The sequence below is a fragment of the Monodelphis domestica genome, chromosome 2 (assembly GCF_027887165.1).
Source record: "Monodelphis domestica isolate mMonDom1 chromosome 2, mMonDom1.pri, whole genome shotgun sequence".
NCBI lineage: Eukaryota > Metazoa > Chordata > Mammalia > Didelphimorphia > Didelphidae > Monodelphis > Monodelphis domestica.
In genome coordinates, this window is record NC_077228.1 from 150,776,380 (window position 1) to 150,798,663 (window position 22,284).

Below are 22,284 nucleotides of genomic sequence, written 5' to 3' on the forward strand. Positions count from 1 at the left end.
GCATTATTTCTATTGACTAAGATAATTGTGTAGGAGGAATGAACTAGAACAAAGAAAAACATGCAACAATATTCATAAGCATGAATCCCTATAGCATTATTCAGAAGCAAAACTTGCAACAATGGTCTCTCTCAGCTATAATGAATCAAACATGGCAACTCTAAAGACTAAAGAATGTCTAGGAATATTCTAAATCCACTCCAAATACAATATCCTTAATACATTAAAAAAAAATTTACAGAATGTGTCCCTGTTTCAAGGGAGAAGGAAGAGTGAGCCAAGTTACTTAAATAGTTTAATCAGAGCAGTTTTACAATTCTAAAATTAACAGGCAGATTTGGTAATAAAAGAGCTCCAATGTTAGCAAAATGATCTTGCTTCCATTCTGAATCTTTCTTTTTATTTGTAAATATTGGCATTACAATTTAAAAGGACTCAAAATGGAGTGATGTATACATCATCATCATCATTCATGTTCTGTGATGCAACTGATGAAATCCCTGAATGGATATTGCTTCAGCTTTGATTTTTAAAAATGGCCTGACACGAAGAAAGTCCTTAATTCACAACCGATCACATGTGGCAAAAAATAAATAAAAAGGGAAAAAATCCAAAACTACTGTCAAGTTCATAACATATCACATTGTTGGCTGATGACACTGGCTCCAAATGTACAATAAAGCCCACAACACTTTATTACTATGAATATAATTATTGTGAAAATTCTCTCATGTTGATCAACTTGCTTCAGAAGCTTTTCTTTGTTTAAACTTGCATAATAAACATGCAATGAATTATTTCTTTTGAAAGTGTGTTTTTTGCAGTCTTTTTGTTTTCATACAAAGATTTCATAAAGTTGCAGTGCTGCATCAGAGCATTACCAAAAAAAGAGCAAGAGCAAATGGGGAGGGTCAAAGTGAATACAGCTGAATGAGAATTGCCAGTGATGCTAATCTTGAGACACACCACAGGCCTATTTAAAAAGTGCACAGTCAAACAATTTTTATTACCCTCTCCCACCAAAATCAATAAAAAAAGAAAAAAAAAGAAACTCATAAAATAAGTCTAAATGAGAAGAAAGGGACGACATAAAGAAAATAAAGATGTGTTGTTGTTTTTTTTTCATGCACTCATCTTCTGCATAGCTCAACCCACATATAGTAAGGCACTATTTCCCATCATGACTGGTGTCCACAAGAATCCATTACAGTGCTACAGTGCTCTGTGAACTATAGATAGTTCCTTCCAGGATGATGAAATAAAGAGACTGGATGATGTGGATGTCTCATAGCTCAAAGAGTCTTCCAGCAGTCTCAGAAGAAAAAAACTCTTTGTAAAAATGTTATGCATGATTGTAGAGAGTGTCTGGAATGGTGTTTTCTTCCAGAGCTAATTCTGTGTGTATATGTATATGAATTTGAATTGTTCTTCAGTCTGTTCTCAAAGAAAATACACAGGGTGGAGGGAAAAGCGCAGTCAGATCCTCACAGAGAAAGCGTCAAGGTTTCCTGAAAGCATAGAACTTCAGTGATCTAAAAAATTGACTCAATAGAGAGAGGGATCTGTTTTCAGGAGTTGAATATTTTCTGACTTTAATTGAGCTGGTCTTCATACTGTTTTCGGAAGCAGTCACCTGCTGGGAAAAACTCCCAACATCTTTCTTGATACATTTTCCATACATAAGATTCCTAAAGTAATTAAAAGGAAATTTATTAATATTGCAACTTCACTAAAATATGATTTCTGCTAAAAGTATAAAGCTAAAACAACTTTGTGTTGTTCATATCTCATGCAATTAGTAGAGATTTCCCAATTAATTAATAATTTTCCTTATCTAGGTATAATATTTATGTATATCAAATTTTTAATAAATATTACCTCATCAAATAATGAAAAATGGCATATAGGTTTTAAGCATGCTATTGCTACTATTTAACATATTTTAACCCTGAAGAGAAATATATTATTTCTAATGAACTTTATTCCTGACCATAAATTAATGATTATAATATGCTTCTTTTATTATATCAAACTTTCATGTGTTCTAAATTTTTACTCTTCATTTTAACATAACTACTTAAAATTTTTGTGAGGAAAATTTCAAATGGTACAAAGAAGTATCTTGAATGTTTTTTTAATTATTACTCAATTCCATTATTTCAATTTGATTCATTTGTTATAGTGATCTCAGTATTTTAAAGTCACACTGCATGAGATATCAGTTATAAATACATAATTATCTCATAGCAGCCATTGCTAAACTCAATAGGTGAGTATTTTATTTGAACATGCAAACATGATTTATCCTTTTTCATCCAAAGTCACTGCAATCCAATATCACACACCAAAGACCAACGTCCACATTTTAATGAGCCGTAATGAGAATATCTGAACTCATGTGGGCTGGTCCTCAAACAAAGGGCAAAGAGTCCTTCTTCGGGTCTAGATAGGAAGTTTTCCTAGATTAATGAACTACAGTTTGTGTCTCAATTGCAGAGCCCTTGACAACTCGAGACCACTCTCACATTATGTTGAAGCACTAGAAAAAGACCTGACATGAACAATGATATTAGTAATTTTATCTTAAGCACTAGAGTGAGGCTTAGTTCAGTTCCTAATTTAGCTCTGCTAGTTTTAATACACCTGTGCCAGGAAAGCCTTGTTTAGGTATCTCCTCTGATTAGCTATATGATCCTTGCCAAGTCACATACTCTCTCAGTGGTCTTAGTAACTCTCTAAGGCTTAAAAATTGCAGGGATGTTATAAATTCTCATTGACAGATGGAGTTGGCTCATCTAAGAATACCTTATATCAGATGGATCACAGATCACCTGCTATCCTTACCCTTATACACTGATGTTTACCTACCTGTCCTGTGTGCTCTGTTTCATCTTTGTTTATAAGATACATCAGGAAAAACCTACAAACACAGAAAGAGTTGCACATAGGTCACAGAAATGGATTGACACAAAGATACATTACAATTGTCCAATTACAATAGGTACTGAGGAAAAATTTAAAAATCCAACTTTCTTTAATTAATAACTATGAAATTTAAGGGTTTTAAAGGTTGATATCAAATGTCAAAATATAGCCCTATTGTCCTTCTACTTAATATGAAAATTGGCTTAGAAACCTGATGAGAAAAACATTTTCGACTCTTTTAGTTTTATCTGGTCCCAAATGCCTTCACACTTTCTCCTTTTTTTATTGCAGATATATAAGGCAAAATCTTCAGTGATGCCTACTGATTTGGCAGCAGGTTCCTCTTTTAAAGAATTTTTCACATTTTTTCAGGCAAGAGAATTCTTTTTTAACATAAAAAGAGACCCCCACAATAATGCTAGATCACAGTATTCAAGATATATGGAAGGATTCAGAATGTTTTTCCAAAGCAAAAGGGAATTTCTCTGCCCAAGGATGGAGAGAGGAGCGAGCATCCTCAGTACAGTGGGTCAATTCATAATGCATTATACCCTTTTAATTTTTTTTTCTATTTTTCTTTTACCTAGAAGATATAATTCAAATTCAGAGCCAAACTGCCATATCTATCTATCTATCTATCTATCTATCTATCTATCTATCTATCTATCTATCTCTCTCTCTATATGCATATATGTGTGAATATGTATCTGTATATTTATGTTATACACACAAGTGTATTTATGTATATGCATATATGCATGCATATATTTTTACAACACACATACATACACATATTCATATAAATATAAATTTAAGGAAACTGAAAGGGAAAAAATAAATTTTTCTTTGGGCTGAATTACTCAATGCCATTGTGTTCACACATTATAAACAAAGAAGAGTCTCTCTTCCTCTCTTCATGGTCTTTTCCTGAAGAAATTGAAGAAACTATTTCCAGATAGCCAGAGAGATGGAAGAGTCTGTGGCTGGTACACTTACAGATAATTAGCCAAATTGTGCTCCTGTAGTGTGTGTGTTTCAAAACCATGTGGCACTGTGTCGAAATAATCATTGCCGATCCCACAAATGAAGCACTTAGTCTAAAGATAAAAAGAAATGTAAAAAATGTCAGAGAATTCAAATAGAAAGGTAGAAACAAACACCAATGATGCTGCTATTTGTCTACAACTCTGCTATATGCCATGCTCAAGACGTATTAGGGGAAAGACTAACTGAGTAATTCTGTCTAACAAATGAAGAAAAATATAAAATTTTTATAATAATATATTTTAATAAATATAATAAATAATATAATAAATATAATAAATAATATAATTATTTTATAACTATAATTATATAATAATAATAAATATAAATAATATAATAAAACAAATAAATTAATAATTTTATATTAAAATATAAAATATTTATGAAAGAACATATTTTCCCCTGGGGATAATCAAAGTAAACTGAAGAACTGTAATTATTCTCCTTGCTCCCTCCAACCTTAAGATTATATTAGAAATAACCAAGTAACTGGTTTGATCAGACTCTACTAGGCCAATATAAGCAACTCCTGAGGATAGAGTCCCATAGATTATTCTTCAGGGTTACTTTCAATAATGAAACAATGAGGAAGAACTGACCTATAATTAGTCAAGAGACTGAATAATTTAATTTCTTACCTCCATATCTTCTTTAACTTGTTCCTGCTGATCTCTTAATTCGCCAAAGGCATCAATAATTAAACCTGCCATTAAATAAAGTTAATGCTTAACTTTCATCAACAAGGGAATAATAAAATGAGTTTTTAAATTGCTGGTCCTACTAAGCAACTATCTAAAGTAAAATGACTTCTGAAAATACAGAAATCTGAAAATATAGATATAATGTGTCTGAAATATTACATATTAATAGTACTACAGGTATATGTAATACACTAAATTAGAGTCTATACTCACATAATCTTAAATTTAATTTTTTAAAGGTGAACAATTATTAAGTAGTAATGGAGGTCATTATTTTTATTGATTAGTAGCAGCTATGTGAGATAGTGTTTAGAACACTGGACTTGGAGTCAAGGAGTCTGAAATTAAATTCTGCCTCATGTTTACTAGCTATGAGATACTGGGTAAGTCACTTAGCCTTGTTCAGTCTCAGTTTCTTCAACAATAAAGGGGATAATAATAAAAATCTCCAAAGGTTGCTTTGAAGATAAAATGAGAAATTTGCAAAAACACTCTATAATTGCTGTTACTATTATTAGTATTGTTAAACTAAAAACATTAAATCGATTTGACTTAAAACCTAAACTTTATTTAAAAAAAAAACCCACATTCATTGAAAAAGGGTCCTTTAAATCAAGCATTCACAATCTCATTTACTCTAAAATAGAGGTTCAAAATACAGGGTTCAATACCTTTTAGTATTTTTTGGCTAAAACATCTTTCCAAATTGACCCTGTTTCTTTTAGCTTTGCCCTTTGTTAAGAAGGTCCAGGAGATAGAGCTTAAGGACTGGAGTCCTTAGTACATCTTTTTCACACAGGACATTTTAATTATTTTTCTTCAATAACTCATTCAATCAAGAAACATTTATTAAATGACTACCTTAGAGCAGGCACTGTGGTAGGCACTGGAGGTCGAGGACAAAACAAAACAGTACGAGATTTCATCCTCAACATATACATTCTATTACTGAGACATTATGATAATGTGTAGGTATAGACAAAGCATAAACAAAATCAATATTGGATAACCTTGTAGAACTAAAATCATAGAGAGAAATTGGGTTGGATATATAGGTGTGGGAATCATTATTGTATGTGTGGAAATAATTAAGCCCAAAGGAGATAATGAGAATATCAAGTGAGAAATATTGAGAGAAGTGTGTCACGGCAGAGACTTGGGAAATTACGTTTAGGAGTGCTACATGGATGATGACCCAAGAAAGGAAAGTAAAAAATATCAAGTAGATTGATGAATGGAGTCCAACGTCACAAAAACTCAGAGAGGAGAATGTATCTAGGAGAAAAGGCTAATCAATGCTGTCTGCACAGAAATGAGGAAAAATGAATTGAATCATTGTTAACTTTGGAAAAAGAAGTATCAGTTAAGTGATAAGACTGGAAACCAGATTGTAAGAGAGTAAAGGGAAAGCAAATGAAAGTAATGAGGGCAGCATTTTTTGAGGGAATTTTGCTGTGGCTTGGAGGAAATATATTACATGATAGCTAATGGGGATGCTAGGATGCAATGAAAGTTCTTCAAGGATCCGAGGGAGAGGAGAGGAGAGGAGAGGAGAGGAAAGGAGAGGAGAGGAGAGGAGAGGAGAGGAGAGGAGAGACAGAGGCAGAGGCAGAGGCAGAGGCAGAGGCAGAGGCAGAGGCAGAGGCAGAGGCAGAGACAGAGACAGAGATGGGGCAGGGCAGACAATCTACATGGGAAGACCTGAGGGAATAGGATCCAAGATAAATGTGGCAGGATTGTCTTTGATGAAGAGAAAATCTTTTTTTATATTCCTTATCCATACCAACCAGAGCAGAAGGCAGGAAAAAGGCAGGCATTTTGCTCCTCCATGTAGCAGGACTACTAGAGCCAGTGAGATGATACTGAGGAGAGTGTGCAGCAGAGGTACTGACCAGTCACCAAATAGAGCTTCTTGTTGCTAAAGCAAAGCTCAAAAAAGGTAGCAGAGAAGAGGTGCTCCAGGAGTAAAAAAAGGAATCGGGGGTAGCAGCAGTGACTCTAGCAATCAAGAGTTGTCACAGACTGAGAAAGCCTGGGAGACTCCATCTCCTGGGCAGCATTACCACAGTGAAAGGATTCTTGGCACATCTAGCATATCCTGCACATGTACCTTCTACCAAAGAAACTATATTAATGAACTCTTTCAGGTTACAGGGAATATTCATTTGATTTCTGCTGTCCTGTACTACATTTTACTTTTGTAACAATAAAAGATAAATAGCAATTATTTAGTGTTTTAAGATTTCAAAGAGTTTTATAAATATTAGCTCATCCTGAGATGCAGGTGCTATTATTATCCTAATTTTATAGATGAGAAAATTGGGACAGAGGCTAAGTGATTTCTCCAGGGTCCCACTATTAATTAAGTGAATGAGTCTAGATTTTAAGTTTAATCTTCTTGATCCTAAGTTCAACAATCTAGACATTGAGCCACCAAGCTGACCCTAGGACTCAGCAAAATTTAATCAGTTGGCAGAAGACTATTTAAAATGAGAATTTAAGAGGAGGAAATTTATATTTTAATGTGGCATATCCAGTTGGGTTTCAATAACTATAGATAATAAATGTTGAGATTTTATAATCTATTTCATTACAAGGAAAAAATAATCATTCTGGTATAGTAGATCAAAGATTAGGATTTAAAACTGGGTTCAGTCCAGTCTGCCACCATCCCTTCACTGCTCTAAACCTTAGTTTCTTCATTTGAAAATGGGTAAGAATAGTGTGCTACCTATTTTGAAAGGTTGTTGAGAATAGAAACTGTTTAAAAGCCTTATTAAAGAAAAGCGAGTTATATTCTAACAACTTTTACCAATGATACTTATAACTTTTCAATTTAAAATAAAATAACCACCCAGTATGCTAAATCATCAATAATTAATATTGTCTCCTTTCTGCACAAAATCTTTCATACTCCTTTATATTTCATCAATTGAACCAATCACAAAAAGCAGATGGAATTCCATGGCCTAATCCTAATCCTATTTTCTCATATTAATGACTTTGGTCCCGAATTAACATATTATAAGGTATTTCTGTAGAAAATGGAATCTGCAGAGAAAACATTGAGCAGGACATCTGATCTAGTGTATACACTTTGAATATAACGTTTTAAGGGTAATACATACACATTATGTTCAGGTTAGATGTACATAAAGATATATGCCTGTCAAAAACTTAAAAACCTTACTCAAACATGGCATTTTTAACAGATTTTTAAATGATGAAATTCAGAGATAATCTTCAGTTTCAGTGTAGATGATGTACAGGGAGACATACCTTGTATGATGGCCAGAAGAATGACAATTACAAAAAAGAAGAAGGTAATATCAAAGATGATTCGATAGATTTCATATTCATCCCCTGCTGGATCTTCAATTTCATCCCCAATACCACCACCAGCACGTACTCCAACATACATGTGGAACATGTAGCACTGAAAAATATAACAATAATAACTGATGTTTACATAGATCTTCATAGTCTGAAAAATGCTTTATATATATATATATACATATATATATATACATATATATTATGTCACTGTAGCCTCTCAACAGGTATTAAATATTCTAAGTTCTTTGACTAGAATAAGAGGCAAGATTTGAACCTGTCTCTCTAACTCCAAAAGCAGAACTCTATTGATAAATTATGCCTCCCTAATTCTCAAAACAAAAGGCTATCTGATTCCATACACAACTCCGTCAATAGGTTTCTCTGACCACATTCCTAATAATATTTCTGGAAAATAAATGTTTAAGAATTTACATTTTTCCCATGAACTCTTTGGGTTTCAACATTTGCAAATATGACACATTTGGCTTTTGCTCTCCGCTGTCTCTTATACAAAATTTGATTCTGTACACTCTTTCTTAGCACCTTCTGTCTCATTTCAAACAAATTAAAAAATGCCTCATCAGAATCTTGGCTCCAGAGTGTCTGGGATAATAAGGTAAGTAAGCAAAGGAACATATTTAGTTCTTAACTTCATTGCTGAAGTTTTCTAAGCAATAGAAATAAAGCAATGTGAAAGGTGATAGTCATAAACTAGAAATAAATTAGAAAACCAGAGGTGGAAGAAAGAAATGCATATATATACCAATATGTATGAAGCATAACATCAAAATATATATTATATAACTTAACAGAAGGGTATGAGTGTCTATATTGTGACTACTTTGTGCCAGATACTATATTAAGTGCTTTATAACTATCTCATATGATCACTAAAACATTGAATAAAATACAAAAGAATTGTTTTAAATTTCTGGCTCTCAACAACACATAATTCCATAGTTCCTTTTCTTGTTTAAATATAAAAAAAATAAAGGAAAATGGCTCAGAAGAGAAGTTTAGGGGGTAAGAAACCAATTGGACCAATTTTAAGATTTATAGGCATCCAGCAATAAATACTGTGGATAAATGCCCAAATACCTCAACAATGGGAAACCAGGCATAATTAGTGCCCACCACTGCCCATATAAATAACATCCAAGCCCCACAATCAATCAATCAATCCATCTATTGACAAACATTTGTTAGCTGCCTACACTATGCAAGGCATTTTGTTAGGCACTGGAGATACAAAGATGAAAAAGAAAACAATCCCTGTCCTTAAGGAGCTAAGCTCCTCGAAAGCTCCACATTCTTGCTACTATATTTACTCTTAGTTCTCATTTTTGTTCTGAACATATTTTTGCTCTCCTCAGTCTAAAACATGTTCCAAAACTGAACTCATTATCTTTCTCCCCAAATCCTCTCTTCTTCCAAACTTACCAATTTCTGTCAAATGTATTACCAACTTTCCAGTCTCCTGGTTTAGTAATCTTGACATCACCTTGGATTCTTCAACCTCCTCCAACTCATACACCGAATCCTTTTTTTTTTTTTGGTCATTAATTCTAATTTTACAACATCTACCTATCATCTTTCACATCCAACTCCTTTTCTTTGCTCACATAGCTACCACCTCAGTTCAGGCTCTCATCTCTTCCTTAGATTACTAAAACAGCCTCCACTTGGGTCTCCTTACCTCATCTCTCTCCATTCTAGCCTAGCCTACATGCTACTGACAAAGTAATTTTCCTTAACTGCAGATCTGACCATCAAATCCCCTAGGCAGTCAACTCTAGTGGCTCCTCACTACCTCTAGAATATGAAAGACATTCCTCAGTTGAATTTTGAAAGCCCATCACAATCTACTTTTCTAGCTTCATTGAACAGTACTCTCTCTCATAATGGGAAACCTACCCAAACTAATCTTCATGCTGTTCATCACTTATGACATGCCTCTGTACTGTTTATCTCCCTGAATGGAATGTCCTCTTTTTTTATGACTCTTGCAGTCTCTTTTCTTTTGAAATGCAATACATATATCATCTTATGCATGAAGCTCTTCTTAATTCCCATAACTTTTAATACTCTCCCTTCCAAACTACCTTTTATAAAACTACTTTTTACATATTGATATTTGTTCATTTTATGCTACATATGTATTTATACATGTACTTGTCTCTCCTTTTAAAATATAAGTTCCTTGTGATTAGGAATTTATATTTTTACTTTCAGTATTTAGCAGCTTATGGCAAATAGTAGGCACTTAATAAATACTCAGTGATTGATCAGTCCAGTTTTTTCATCATCCCCTAAATACATAGTGTTTATTCATTCCTGCATGTCCTTGATTATTCTGTTTTCCATAAATGCTACTATTTGCCAGGTACTGTACTAGGTACTAGGGATACAAAGACAAAAAAAAGAAAGTAGCACCTATGTGAAAGGAAAATAAATTCAGTGCCTTGGGGAGAATGGTAATGGCTAGAGAGAAAAAAAAAAAGTTACCTCCTACAGGAGATAGAACTTGAATTGAACTTTGAAATGAACTAGGTTTCTAAGAGAAGGAAAGAAAGAGGGCATTCTGGAAAAGAGGGGCAGCCAGTGCCAAGGAAATGGAGTGGGAAGATGCAACATCACATATAAGAACAGAAAGTAAGTCAATTTGACTATGTATGATGAGAAAACATTAAAAATCAGAAAAGTAGACTGGAGTAAGAATGTAAAAGTCCTCTTGGTTTTTCTCTATACTGTTTCCCCAAAATTCCCTTCATTCTCTTGAGTCTAGCAAGTCATTGGCTCTACATGAAGTCTTCCAGAATTACTCCATCCCAAATATTCTCTGAACTCAGAGTTCTTAATGTTCAAAGAGCTTATTTGTGAGACAGACATTTTGTCTCTTAGTCATATGCTATCTGATGTTGTTACTCCTTCATATGAAGTTTCTTCCCCAATTAGGTTGAAAGCTTAATATATTAGATTTATTAACATCTTTCTCAGCAACCAGCACAGTGTTTTCATAAAGCCCAAGCAACAAAACTCTCTTAATCTCTTATACTACAAGGCATTGTGTTATGCACTGGGGATAAAATAATTAAACAAAGAACTACATTATCAAATTTGTGTAAATAATAATAAAAAATAAAAATAAGAATTTGTTGTCTGAATGGGTAGCTTCTGCTTAGCAAAAGACTTAAGGGATGAATGGACAATGAACCTTATTAGTGAGCTGATCAAAATCTCACACTTAATTATGACTATACCAAAAAAAAAAAAAGCAACTGGCAACTTTGTAGTGAGAAACTTTCACATATTTCTGTGGTAGGGAGTGAGTGGCCATGCGTTAAGAGAAGGAAATTTGACAAATTAGTTTCAGATTTATTTATATTTTTGCAATAAACACATCATTAAGAGTATTTTTAAAAGTTGTTTTTAAGAATGTATTGTTTACTTGAAGTATCATATAATTTGATTTTCCAAACCTCAAACTTGACTAAATTAATGAGTCTAAATAGGAGCACACTATTATATTAGATTCTCCTATATCAAGTATGGGAGGATTTCAGTAATCAGAGGAAGGATATACTCCTGAAAATAAAAAAGTTCCCAGACCATCTTTTTTTCCCCTCAGAGCTCATCTGGAGTTCAAATCTTGCTTCAGACACTCACGAGCTATGTGACCCTGGGCAAGTTACTAAACCCTGCTTGCCTCAGTTTCCCCATCTATAAAATGAGCAGGAGAATGACATGGCAAAACTATTTTAGTATGTTTGCTAAGAAAATCCCAAATGGGATCATGAAGAGTCAGACACACCAAAAAATTATTGAAAGCAATAACAAATAACTTGCTTTGGAGGTAGAGTTGTTCCCAATAGGATGTAATCGTGGCCACATGGGTTGTCTGGATTACAAGTATTTCCTCCCCAGGATTAAGGTCAGGGAAATGGAAGGTAATGAGTGTTTATAAAAAGCCTACTAGTTTACTAGATGCAGGAACATGTTGAACATTTAAAAAATATCATTAGATCCTAATAATAATTTCATTAGATCCTAATAACAATCCTGAATTTAAGTGAGTTGCCCAGGGTCACAAAGTTAGTAAGTGTCTGAGGTTGGATTGGATCTCAGATATTCCTGACTCTAAGCCTTGGCCATCTAGCTCCTCAAACAGTGGTGAAGTAATCTGTAAGATGGATAGGGAAATTTGGCATGGAAAAATTTAAAAATTTGGTGTTTACCTTGTTATTTTTTTAATTAAATTTCTTAGCCTTGAATTGATGTATGTTCTGGTTTGGTCAAGTAAAATGGCAATTTCTATTGTTTCTCCTACATTTGAAAGAGGACCGATGGCATCATAATGTCTTGAGTCTTCTATGCATTGAATTTAAACAAGACATAGTGGTACAAAGTTGTTGACTTCACTCTTCTACAGTCAATGACAGTCATCAGGGTTCAGGGGCAAGATAAAAGTGAGGACAACTGGCACTGGCCCAGGATGCAGTGCATGACCTTGGCACCTCTCTTGTCTGATCCAGCTCTAAGTTCTCCACAGAGCCTGCTTTTGCCACCATAACGACTCCTTGGAACAAATTGTTCTCATCTGCCCATTCTTCTGGAGGAAATCTTTACATGCTTGGGGTAAACATCTGCCTAATTCATCTCTGGATTTGAGACCTATCAGTTACCCTCAATCTGTTTAGTCAGTCTGCCAGGGTATGGCTGCTGCTCGTGTTGTAGCTTCATGGAGTCACAGGTATGAGCTGGGTCAAAGGCAGATGAGCAGCCCTCAGAGCAGAGGTGCTAGTACTCCCTCGTGTGTGGGTTTAAGCAGATGTTGACAAAATGAGTACCTTGCACATGGATACAGCTTTTAAGAGTGTACTGAAGGAGACTTGGACTCTATCAAGAATTTAAATCAGTTTTATGGTGAAGAACGTGAATGAAAGTGGTGGCCAAAGTAGGTAGGCTTAAAAGTAGATGATATGATTTATGAGGGAGTAAGAATTGTTCCTACAGAAATTGGCATAGAGATTAATTTTGTTATGGCATATTTCCTTTTATCTACTTCTCATATCCCCCATAAACTAAATTATTATCTATATGACTTTGGGCAGCACTCACTGATACCTAACAGTAGAAATTCTTTCTTCTTAGCTCTTTTGCCTAGCAACTGCTATAATTAACAAATGGTACTCAGGTAGGCCAAAAGTGATTCAAACATGATGACTGCCTACCCTCTTTTTCCTTTGAGGCTGAATAAACCCCTTGCATATTTCAGGTCAGGCTTCCTTAGTTCTCTAGAATCATCTTTTCACTGGGGCACATTTTTTCTTTCTTTTCCTATCTGCTTGAAGGGAGGCTGAAATTCTATCAGGATACTGCTGATTTAATTAGAATCTTAGGCTCACCAGCCACAACAACAACAACAAAACTTTTGGGAATTAGACAATGAGATTGTCAAACTGCATACCACAGTGCCATCTGCTGAAGAACCATGAAACTTGATATACGGATCAAGAAAATTAAAAAAAAGATACCTTAACAATGAGATACTCATTGAAAAGGAACACATAACTGGAAAGTACAGGGCATAGAACTACAAAAGCAAGAACTAGAGATTTTACTAATATATTCTAATTATCACAAAAAATCTTATCTCAAAACTTAGCATTTGAATCTATGCATATAGTAGTGGTAGTCTCTCGGTGACAGAGAATGACTATTGTGCATTATCATCTATTGATGTACCCTCGTTTGGCTTTGAAGTCCAAAGACTAAGGCGCAAAGATAATTATATATCTATGCATATATATAATTATAAACATATGTATATAATCTGTGTATGTGTGTGCATGTGTGTGTGTATTCTTCAAACATCTGATTTGCCCCATAGTTGTCTACTTCTTCAAGCTCCAAAGAACAGAAACAACTCCACACCATGTTAGGGACATTTCTACTTAACTACGATGGAGTAGGATTTATCCTTAACAATAATGTAAGGTATAAAATGACCAAATTGACAAAAACAGTAGAAGGTTCCAATTCATTTTGCTAAGGTTCTGAAATGATGCAGCCCAATGCACATGAGAATATATCAAGACTGTGAGGAGAAAAGCATTTAGGGAGAAAGAAAAGAATTTCTATAAATGAATTCTATATACCCATATTTTCATGCATGTACCCAAGTGATATGTGTACAAATGATGTGAATGCAGTATAGAGGATGGGTCTCCAATGTCACCTGTCCTTAAAAATGGTTACCAGAGCATAGAGATTCTTTTTAGGTCATTGCTAAATGTATGTAGGATGAATGTATGCTATGTATAAGTTATCGATAACATGGAATGGATGTGAGGTGGAAAATTGTCTGGCTAACCCAGAGTCTCCCAGAATCCCCGTATCAGTCATTTCTTGGCAGGACACACAGTTTCTACGAAGTACAGCTGGGACAGGTTAGTAATCTCAGGTGAGATCATGAGACTACGTGACTGCCTCTGGCCAGACCAGATTTTACTGGGGTCCACTCCCATTACTGGGGGCTACAGAAAATATAAAAATAAATTTTAAAAAAATTATACACTTATTGAATTAGTTTAGTTTGGTAATAAACATTCTTAGAATAGACTCTACTTATTGTAGAGCCTGCCTAGAGACAGGACAGATTTGCCGTGGCAAAATGTGTGTACATGTATATTTAAAATATATGTCAGGGTTCAAATCTAGTCTCAGATACTTCCTAACTGGGTGACCTGGGCAAGTCACTTAAACCCAACTGCCTAGCCCTTATTGTTCTTCTGCCTTGGAACCAAAACTTAGCATTGACTCTAAGATAGAATGAAAGGATTTTTTAAAAATATAGAATATGTCAGAGGCAATTCATACTTAAAAGTATGTGACTTTAATGAATCAACCACAACTTCAAAGATGTGACAGAACCTCCTCCTAATTGACAGGTGTTTTGACTACAAAGACAAAAATGAGGGGGCAGCTGGGTGGCTCATAGACACTTCCCAGCTGTGTAATCCTGGGCAAGTCACATAACCCCCACTGCCTAGCCCTTACCACTCTTCTGTCTTAGAACCAATATCCAGTATTGATTCTAAGATGGAAGTCAAGGGTTTAAAAAGAAAAAAAAAACAAAGACAAAAATGATAATAGTGTCCTCAATTTACATTGCAACTAGGGAAGACAATTTGACTATACACAGGTATATGCAAAAGAGATACAAATTGATTTGAGAGGAGAAGCACTGGTTGCTGGGCAGAATTAGGAAACTTCTTGTATAGAAATGTCTTGATCTGAGGCTTAAAATGAGGAATTTTGGAGGTGGGAGTGGGGAGGGAGTGTATTCGAGGTCTGGGGACCAGCGAGTTCAAAGACAGAGAGGTAGGAGACAGGAGATGGAGGGCTCTGAACGAAGAAGAGCATCAAGACCTAGAAGAACAATAATAGCTAATATTTCTAGGACAATGTGCCAAGCACTGTGATAGGTGATTTACAATCATTATTTCAGTTGATTCACACAACTACCTTCTGGAAAGTAATGCTTTTATTATTTCCTAAGGAAATAATAAAAGCATTACTTTCCAAATTTGAACCCAGGTCTTCCTGACTTCAGGACTGATGTTCCATGCACTGGGCTCCCAGACTGGATATATTTAAAGATGAGTAGATGATGTTTTTAGAATGTTTTACTGCCAAGCCAATCAAATTCTGTTTATAAGAATTTTTTTTTAATTTTCACATCTTCTATTTAACTTCTATCAAATTATATAGATAATTTCATAAATGGGAGCCACAAATAGTATAAACATGAGCAATGAACAGGAATCTCTGCAATATATTAAACAAAATTAATATTGAGTCAGATATAGTCTGTGTGTAGGCATGCAGGCATGGGTATATGGATATACATATTTTATGCATACAAGGTTGGTATAGATCCAAGATTGTATCAGTTGTAGGAAATACCTATTGTGTCAACTCCCTCCACCAATCTGGATCAGAAACTCGCCTGTCCCTTGGAATTTGAATTTCCTGAAGCCATAAGAGGACAAGTGACTTGCTCATGGTCACAAACTAGAATAGTACATATTAGGAATATTCTGGATTTCATCATTTCAAGTCTGGGTCTCTGGAAGTAGAATAACATGTTTTGTCATGCGACTTATAATTGTAGATCATTGTGTAGATCAGTTACCATTTTTCAAAGTTAATTATCTTTATAATATTTCTCTTATTGTGTCTATTGTCTTTTTAAAAAAGTCAACAATTAAATGCATTTTCCCTTCCCCTCATGTTTAAATAAACATATTGACTAATGTAAATCTTGTAACATATTTGAAATATTGAGGAAATGTATTTTTTTATAATGGCAGCTAGTGGTACAATGGAGTTGGGTCCAGAGTAAGGAAGGCATGCTTCTTGAATTAAAATATGACCTCAGACACTTACTAGTTGTGTGACCCTGGGCAAATCATTTAACTCTTTTGGCTTCAGTTTCTTTATCTTTAAAATGAGCCGAAGAAGGAAATGGCAAACCATTCCTGTATTTCTGTCAAGAAAACTCCAAATGTGGTCATGAAGAGTTGAATATAATGAAAATGAATGAATAATAATAAATTTATTTATAGATAATAATTGTACTAAATGCCACACTCATGCATCAATGTGATTTTATTTCCTCTCCAAGCAGTTGGATTCAGTCCAATTCAAATTTAGGGGGAAAACCTCACCTTTAAGTCATTCAATAAGGCACTAATTGAGTTTGAAGCTAATTGTCTTGACTCCTTTCTCCCGGAAAAGTCCCCTTTGAAAAATGTAAATGAAAAACTTATGTACTGCTCAGTTGATCAGACTATCTCTGAATGGCACAAGAATTGCCTCCTCAAATATCCCTCAAAGCCTCTGATTAGAATAGATATTTGTAACAGAAATCACAGCAGATGAGGCTTATTGTAGAGCAGACTACAAGTTCTAGGTTAGTAATCATGTTGTCCTTGTGAGTGTAGTTACAAAACAAATGAATGGCTCAGACTGGGGGCATAATCAATTTCATCATAGTTCGGGATTGCCCTGTACTACTAACCTGGGTCTTTTAAGTTCCTCCAGACTATAAGTTTAGATTGCTATAACTCCTAGTGTTATAAGTGGAAATCTTATCTCAGTATAAAAGTTTTCCCCTTAGCTCTGTTTTGTTCTCTTTTTTTTGTTTTTATGGTATTGCTCAATAATTTTTATACTAATTTTACAAGAACTTAATTAGAATTTTGATTTTTAATTTTGAAAAAAAATTTAGTAGTTTGATTTAGGAATTGAATTAAACCTGCAAATGGCTAATTTTGCGAAGAATCATCATATATCAAATATTACAAAATGCCATAATGCCTTTTTTTGTATTATGCTATGATTTTTTTAATTTTGGTTTTCAGCTGATTTAGTTTTCAAATTCTACCTGGAATGATTCCTAGGCAATTCTTAAGATTTATAAATGTTAATATTTATTACTTAATATTGCCATTGAGAATATGTTTTATGAGTGCTTTTATTATTTCAGCTGTTCATTAGTATGTCTCTTAGTCATGAATTTGATACTTGTTTTTACTTTGGTGCCTCAAAGCTATAGTGCATTCATTAAATTGTTCGGCTGAGTAGTGTGTCTTCACTTCAATAGTGTAAATAATGATATACTGTCACCTTGTTAATTCTGGTGTACAGAAGAGTTTAATGATACTCAGAGTAGAGTAGAATGGGTTCAGGACAAGTTTTCTTCCTTTGGATGTGCTATGTAAATTATTGGAGTTATACAAACAACACAAATTGTCAGAAAAGCAATTAAGACAAAAAATGGTTATTGGGTATTATGTTGAGACACTCTCCTATCCTACAATGTAAAGGAGAGTTGGTCCTTGATAAAATGATGCCTCTGATGAATGAAAGGGCTTATAATATATAGCAATTAAAGATCTAGCTTAAATATATATTTGGGTTTTATACTCTTCAAGAGATTAAGAAAATAATTTGCTAGAAGTAATAGACATATCATATATGATTGATGCATTCCATCAGAAAAAGATAGAATACTCTACGTGTTGAGATGTCCAAATGATATGATATCTTCCTTGAATCTGTTGACAGTGTGACAGCAGGAGGATAGCTTCAATGACAATTCTCTTAAGTAATTGGAAGACTTAACAGAAGTACCTCACAAAGGGAGTTAAAGGAGCTGGATGAGTTTCCCTAACTATACAGTGAAACTTCATTTGAACAAGAGAAAGAGGAGGTCCATTTGATTTGGCAGAAAATGTTGTTTTCTGCCATGGCCAAATACCATTGGCACAAATTAGGAACTTTCTTAGGAGATGACCTCTCCTATCTCCCTTCTCTCCCCTTAGGAAACAAACATAGGAAATCTGAATTACACAGGTGTCAATAGTTCTCTATGGGAGGCATCTGGGTGGCTCAGTGGATTGAGAGTCAGGCCTAGAGAGGGGAGGTCCTGGGTTCAAATCTGGCCTCAGACACTTCACAGTGTGTGACCCTGAGCAAGTCACTTGACCTCCATTGCCTAGCCCTTACCACTCTTCTACCTTGGGTAAGGGTTTAAAAAAATAGTTATCTATGATTGGAGAGCATCTGACACAGAGATGCGAGCCTGGCAGATAGGCTTAGTGGAAAAGACTTTCATGCCTTTTGTTAGGGTTAATGGCCAGGGATCCAGATAAGACTTTATTAAACAGTAAATTTGCTTATAAAAAAATTCAAAATGTTTTTAAGAGGTAAGTCACATATAAGTTACATTTATTGTATCTACATGTCAGAACTGAGGTGAGAAATCATTTGGCTTTAGGTTCTGTTTGATGCTCATTTACAGAAATTAATAGAAATAGATTACAGAATTACAGACCCTGAATTACAGAAATTAATAGGAAATAACAGGGGCAATAAAACTTAGGACAGAAAATAATGCCTGCTAAAAATGAGTATATATGGTTTTAGAATATAACACATTTGTAACAGTAAAGTTGGGTAATTAGGACTCTAAGGGAAATCCATTTGATTTTGAAAATTTACTAGACATGGTGAGTGACATGGTAGGTAGGTAGGTAGGGAAGCCCCCAATGTGCACTTGGTTCAGGAACACATGCTTAAAAATAGGCTAAAAATACAAAGTAGAACAGTTATTTGAGAGAAGCAGAAAATAAAAGAAATTCATAAGAAATGTCCACAGGAGAGAACCAGCAACAGCAATGGCCTCTTTGGGAAAATGACCGAAGAAGAGCAGAGAGGGAACTTTGACTTCTATTAAAACTGTGGGGAAAATGACCACACTCAGGCTAAATGCACTAGAGAAAAGAATGGAATCAGGTATTTCAGAGGGTAAGGGCTATGAGAGAGCTTGGGAGAAAAGAAGTGACACCACTAGATTTCCTGGAAGCATTTACAATCATCATGTTAGTGATTCCTGCTGGTTATTTCCCCTCATATCTTGCACAAAGGTGACTATAAAAATTGAGAATATAGATTATTTTGCTATCATGGACAGTGGAGCATAAATCACTATTGTATTCCAGTCATCTATGACATTCTAGAAACAGTTAAAGCAAATACTTATGCAGTTTCTTGCAAGCTGTGGCCTTGGAGGATTGAGTGACAAAAACTATCTGTACTTGGGATACAGTGAAATGCCAATAGAATTTCCTGAAGTTACTGCTGATGTCAACCAGTCAATCAGCATTCTGACCCTGGTTTGTCCTGACCTTTTAGATGATGATGGAGTGCCAGCACTAACTGGAACCAATTTCAGTCTATTCATAATATTAATGGAATCTTGCAAACAAGCTGGGACTCAGTATCTGCTTGTTTGGATCATCTATTCTGCTTGTGTGGAGGCATATGGCAACTAAATATTGACAGTGACCATTACAAGGTTCTCTTAGGTCTTTGATCACTAAAATAGACAGTAAAATATTTGATTTGGGGGACTTCCCAGTCCTCCCAAGTCTTGCCAGAAGAACTCAAATATATTAAAGTTAAAAAAAGAAGGGGAAGCTCATTCTAAGATGTTAACAAAAATTAAAGCTCTAAAAATACATTAATATTTTAAACATTTCTATTTCAAAGAACTACAGAATGTTAGAATTGGAAAAGATGAGAGACCCCTTTATTCCAAGCCATACTTGAGAATAAGACCTTTCTGAAGAACCTCAATGATGTTCATTAATTCTTTGGATACTTCTGGATATCCCTATTATAGAGATTATTTTTTATATCAAGCACAAATCTTCTTGCAATCGATTTGTTTATTTTCTGCCCTCTGCAGCCAAGAAGAATAGGTCTAATTCCTTTTTCCATATGACAGCCCTCCAAATACTTAAAACTATAATATTATTTGGTATTTCATTTGTATTCTCTTAGCAAAATATCTCCAGTTGCTTCAAATGATCCTCGTGTAGAATTATGTCAATAATTCCCTAAATACTAAACGCTTTCATCACCATTTTCCTTCTAATCTGAGACCCAGGAATGAAAAGTCCAAGGTCCAGTGGGACTAGCACCTATTCATTAATCTTGAATAATATGCTTCACTCAATGCAGCTACTAATAGCATTTTTTTTAATTTTGGGTATTATCACACTTTTGAGTGACACTGTGCTTGTAGTCCATTAAAACTGCCAAATACATTCAGAAAAATTGCTGTTAACCATATCTTTCTCATCTTATATTTGTGCAATTGCTTTTTTGAACCCAAGAATAAAACTTTTCAGTGATTCCTCTTTAATTTTGTTTTAACAAATTTATCCTAATATCCCAACCTGGGACCTTTTTAGATTATGATTCTGCCACTTATCTTGTTAGTTATCACTTCTACTTCTGTGTCATCTGTTAATTACATCAAGATGCCCTTTTCTACCTTTATTTGAGTCATGGATATCAATGTTATTTCACATAGGACCAAGAACTGATGTGTGGGACATGCTACTAGAGACCTTTTTTCCCATGAATGATGGGAAATTCCCATGAATTATGAATGATGAATTATTTTTCCCCCTTTTTATTTAGAATATTTTCCATGGTTACATGATTCATGATTGAATTAATTCTTTTGGTTTAGTCATTCAATCATTTCTAAAGTAACATAATTCTACTTTCATCTAGCCTGTATCTCTTCATTTGGTCCATATCATGAGACTTTATTGAAAGCTTTGCAAAAATTAAGTAGGATTTCCTCTAGCGACCATTCCAGTAACACTATCAATAAATAATGGAAATAATATCAGTCTGGTATGAAGTATTATCAAGTAAGCTATGCTGGCTTTTTGTGATGACTTCCCTTTGCTAGGTTTAATAGTCACTTCTTTTACAAGGCATTTTAAAAATTTGTCCTGGAATTGAAGATGAATTCTCTAATCTATAGTTTGTATTCACAACTTTGCTGTTCTTTCCAGTCCAAAGATATTCTCCTTGAAAGAGAAAACAGAAACAAGATTTAAGCAGTTCTTCCCTTTCTCTATAATCCATTTTATCATCAGTCTGCTCTGAACAGAGTGCAATCTTTTCTATGATATTTTGATAACAATAGTCTTTTTGAGTAGCCTTTTTTGGTGACCTTTATCATTCCTCAACAACCTCCACTTACTCTAAACTTTATTAATCCTCACATAATTCTTATAGGAAGATGACAATAATGCTGTTTTCATGTTGATTTTTTTTGGTCTGCTATTGCTTTTATTTTCTGTTCATGTCTTTGAAAGATCTGTTTGTTGGTAAGTTCCATGGGCATTGAAATTTAGCTTCTTTAGATAGTTCTCTCTTTTTTCTTCTTAGAAGAACTGTTTTCCCCCTGAAATAAAGATTTAGTTGAACCATTTGTTTTTCTAGAGTATCTAGAGTCCCTGGAGTGATATTTGTTGAGATACTTTAGATATTTAGATATTAAAAAGGACTGACTCAGCAGAGAGCCTAGATGTAAATAAAATAATCTACATGAGCATTAGCACAAGCACCAATTAAATCATCCTTTCATTTATGAGATGATGAAGTTGTCTTTGATCTTGTGATTGATAGTTTTATTAAAAAACACTATGTAATTCACAAGTACTTGTAATATATTGAACTAGATAAGAAATTTGTAAGATGGCACAAATAAAGTCTATCATAAATTACATTTTATTTTCTAAAATAACAATAGTATTTATCTGTCAGGCTATCACACATACCTAAGCAGATGCTCTCTCTAAAAAGCTTCTCCTCTATAGAATACACAATTCAGATTCTGAAA

At 34.3% G+C, this 22,284-nt stretch overlaps 1 protein-coding gene across 2 annotated transcripts in view; it reads right to left on the reverse strand.

The window, feature by feature from the left end:
• Positions 1–282: 282 nt before the first annotated feature.
• Positions 283–22,284, reverse strand: part of RYR2 (ryanodine receptor 2) — a 760,518-nt gene continuing 738,516 nt past the window's right edge. For both annotated transcript variants that reach the window (XM_056816085.1, XM_056816086.1), the window contains 5 exons: positions 7,950–8,106; positions 4,608–4,672; positions 3,922–4,022; positions 2,869–2,920; positions 283–1,688 (listed from right to left, as the gene is read on the reverse strand). In XM_056816085.1, the coding sequence (XP_056672063.1) occupies positions 1,593–1,688; positions 2,869–2,920; positions 3,922–4,022; positions 4,608–4,672; positions 7,950–8,106 (471 nt within the window). In that variant the 3' untranslated portion in view covers positions 283–1,592. The remainder of the gene's footprint in view (positions 1,689–2,868; positions 2,921–3,921; positions 4,023–4,607; positions 4,673–7,949; positions 8,107–22,284) is intronic.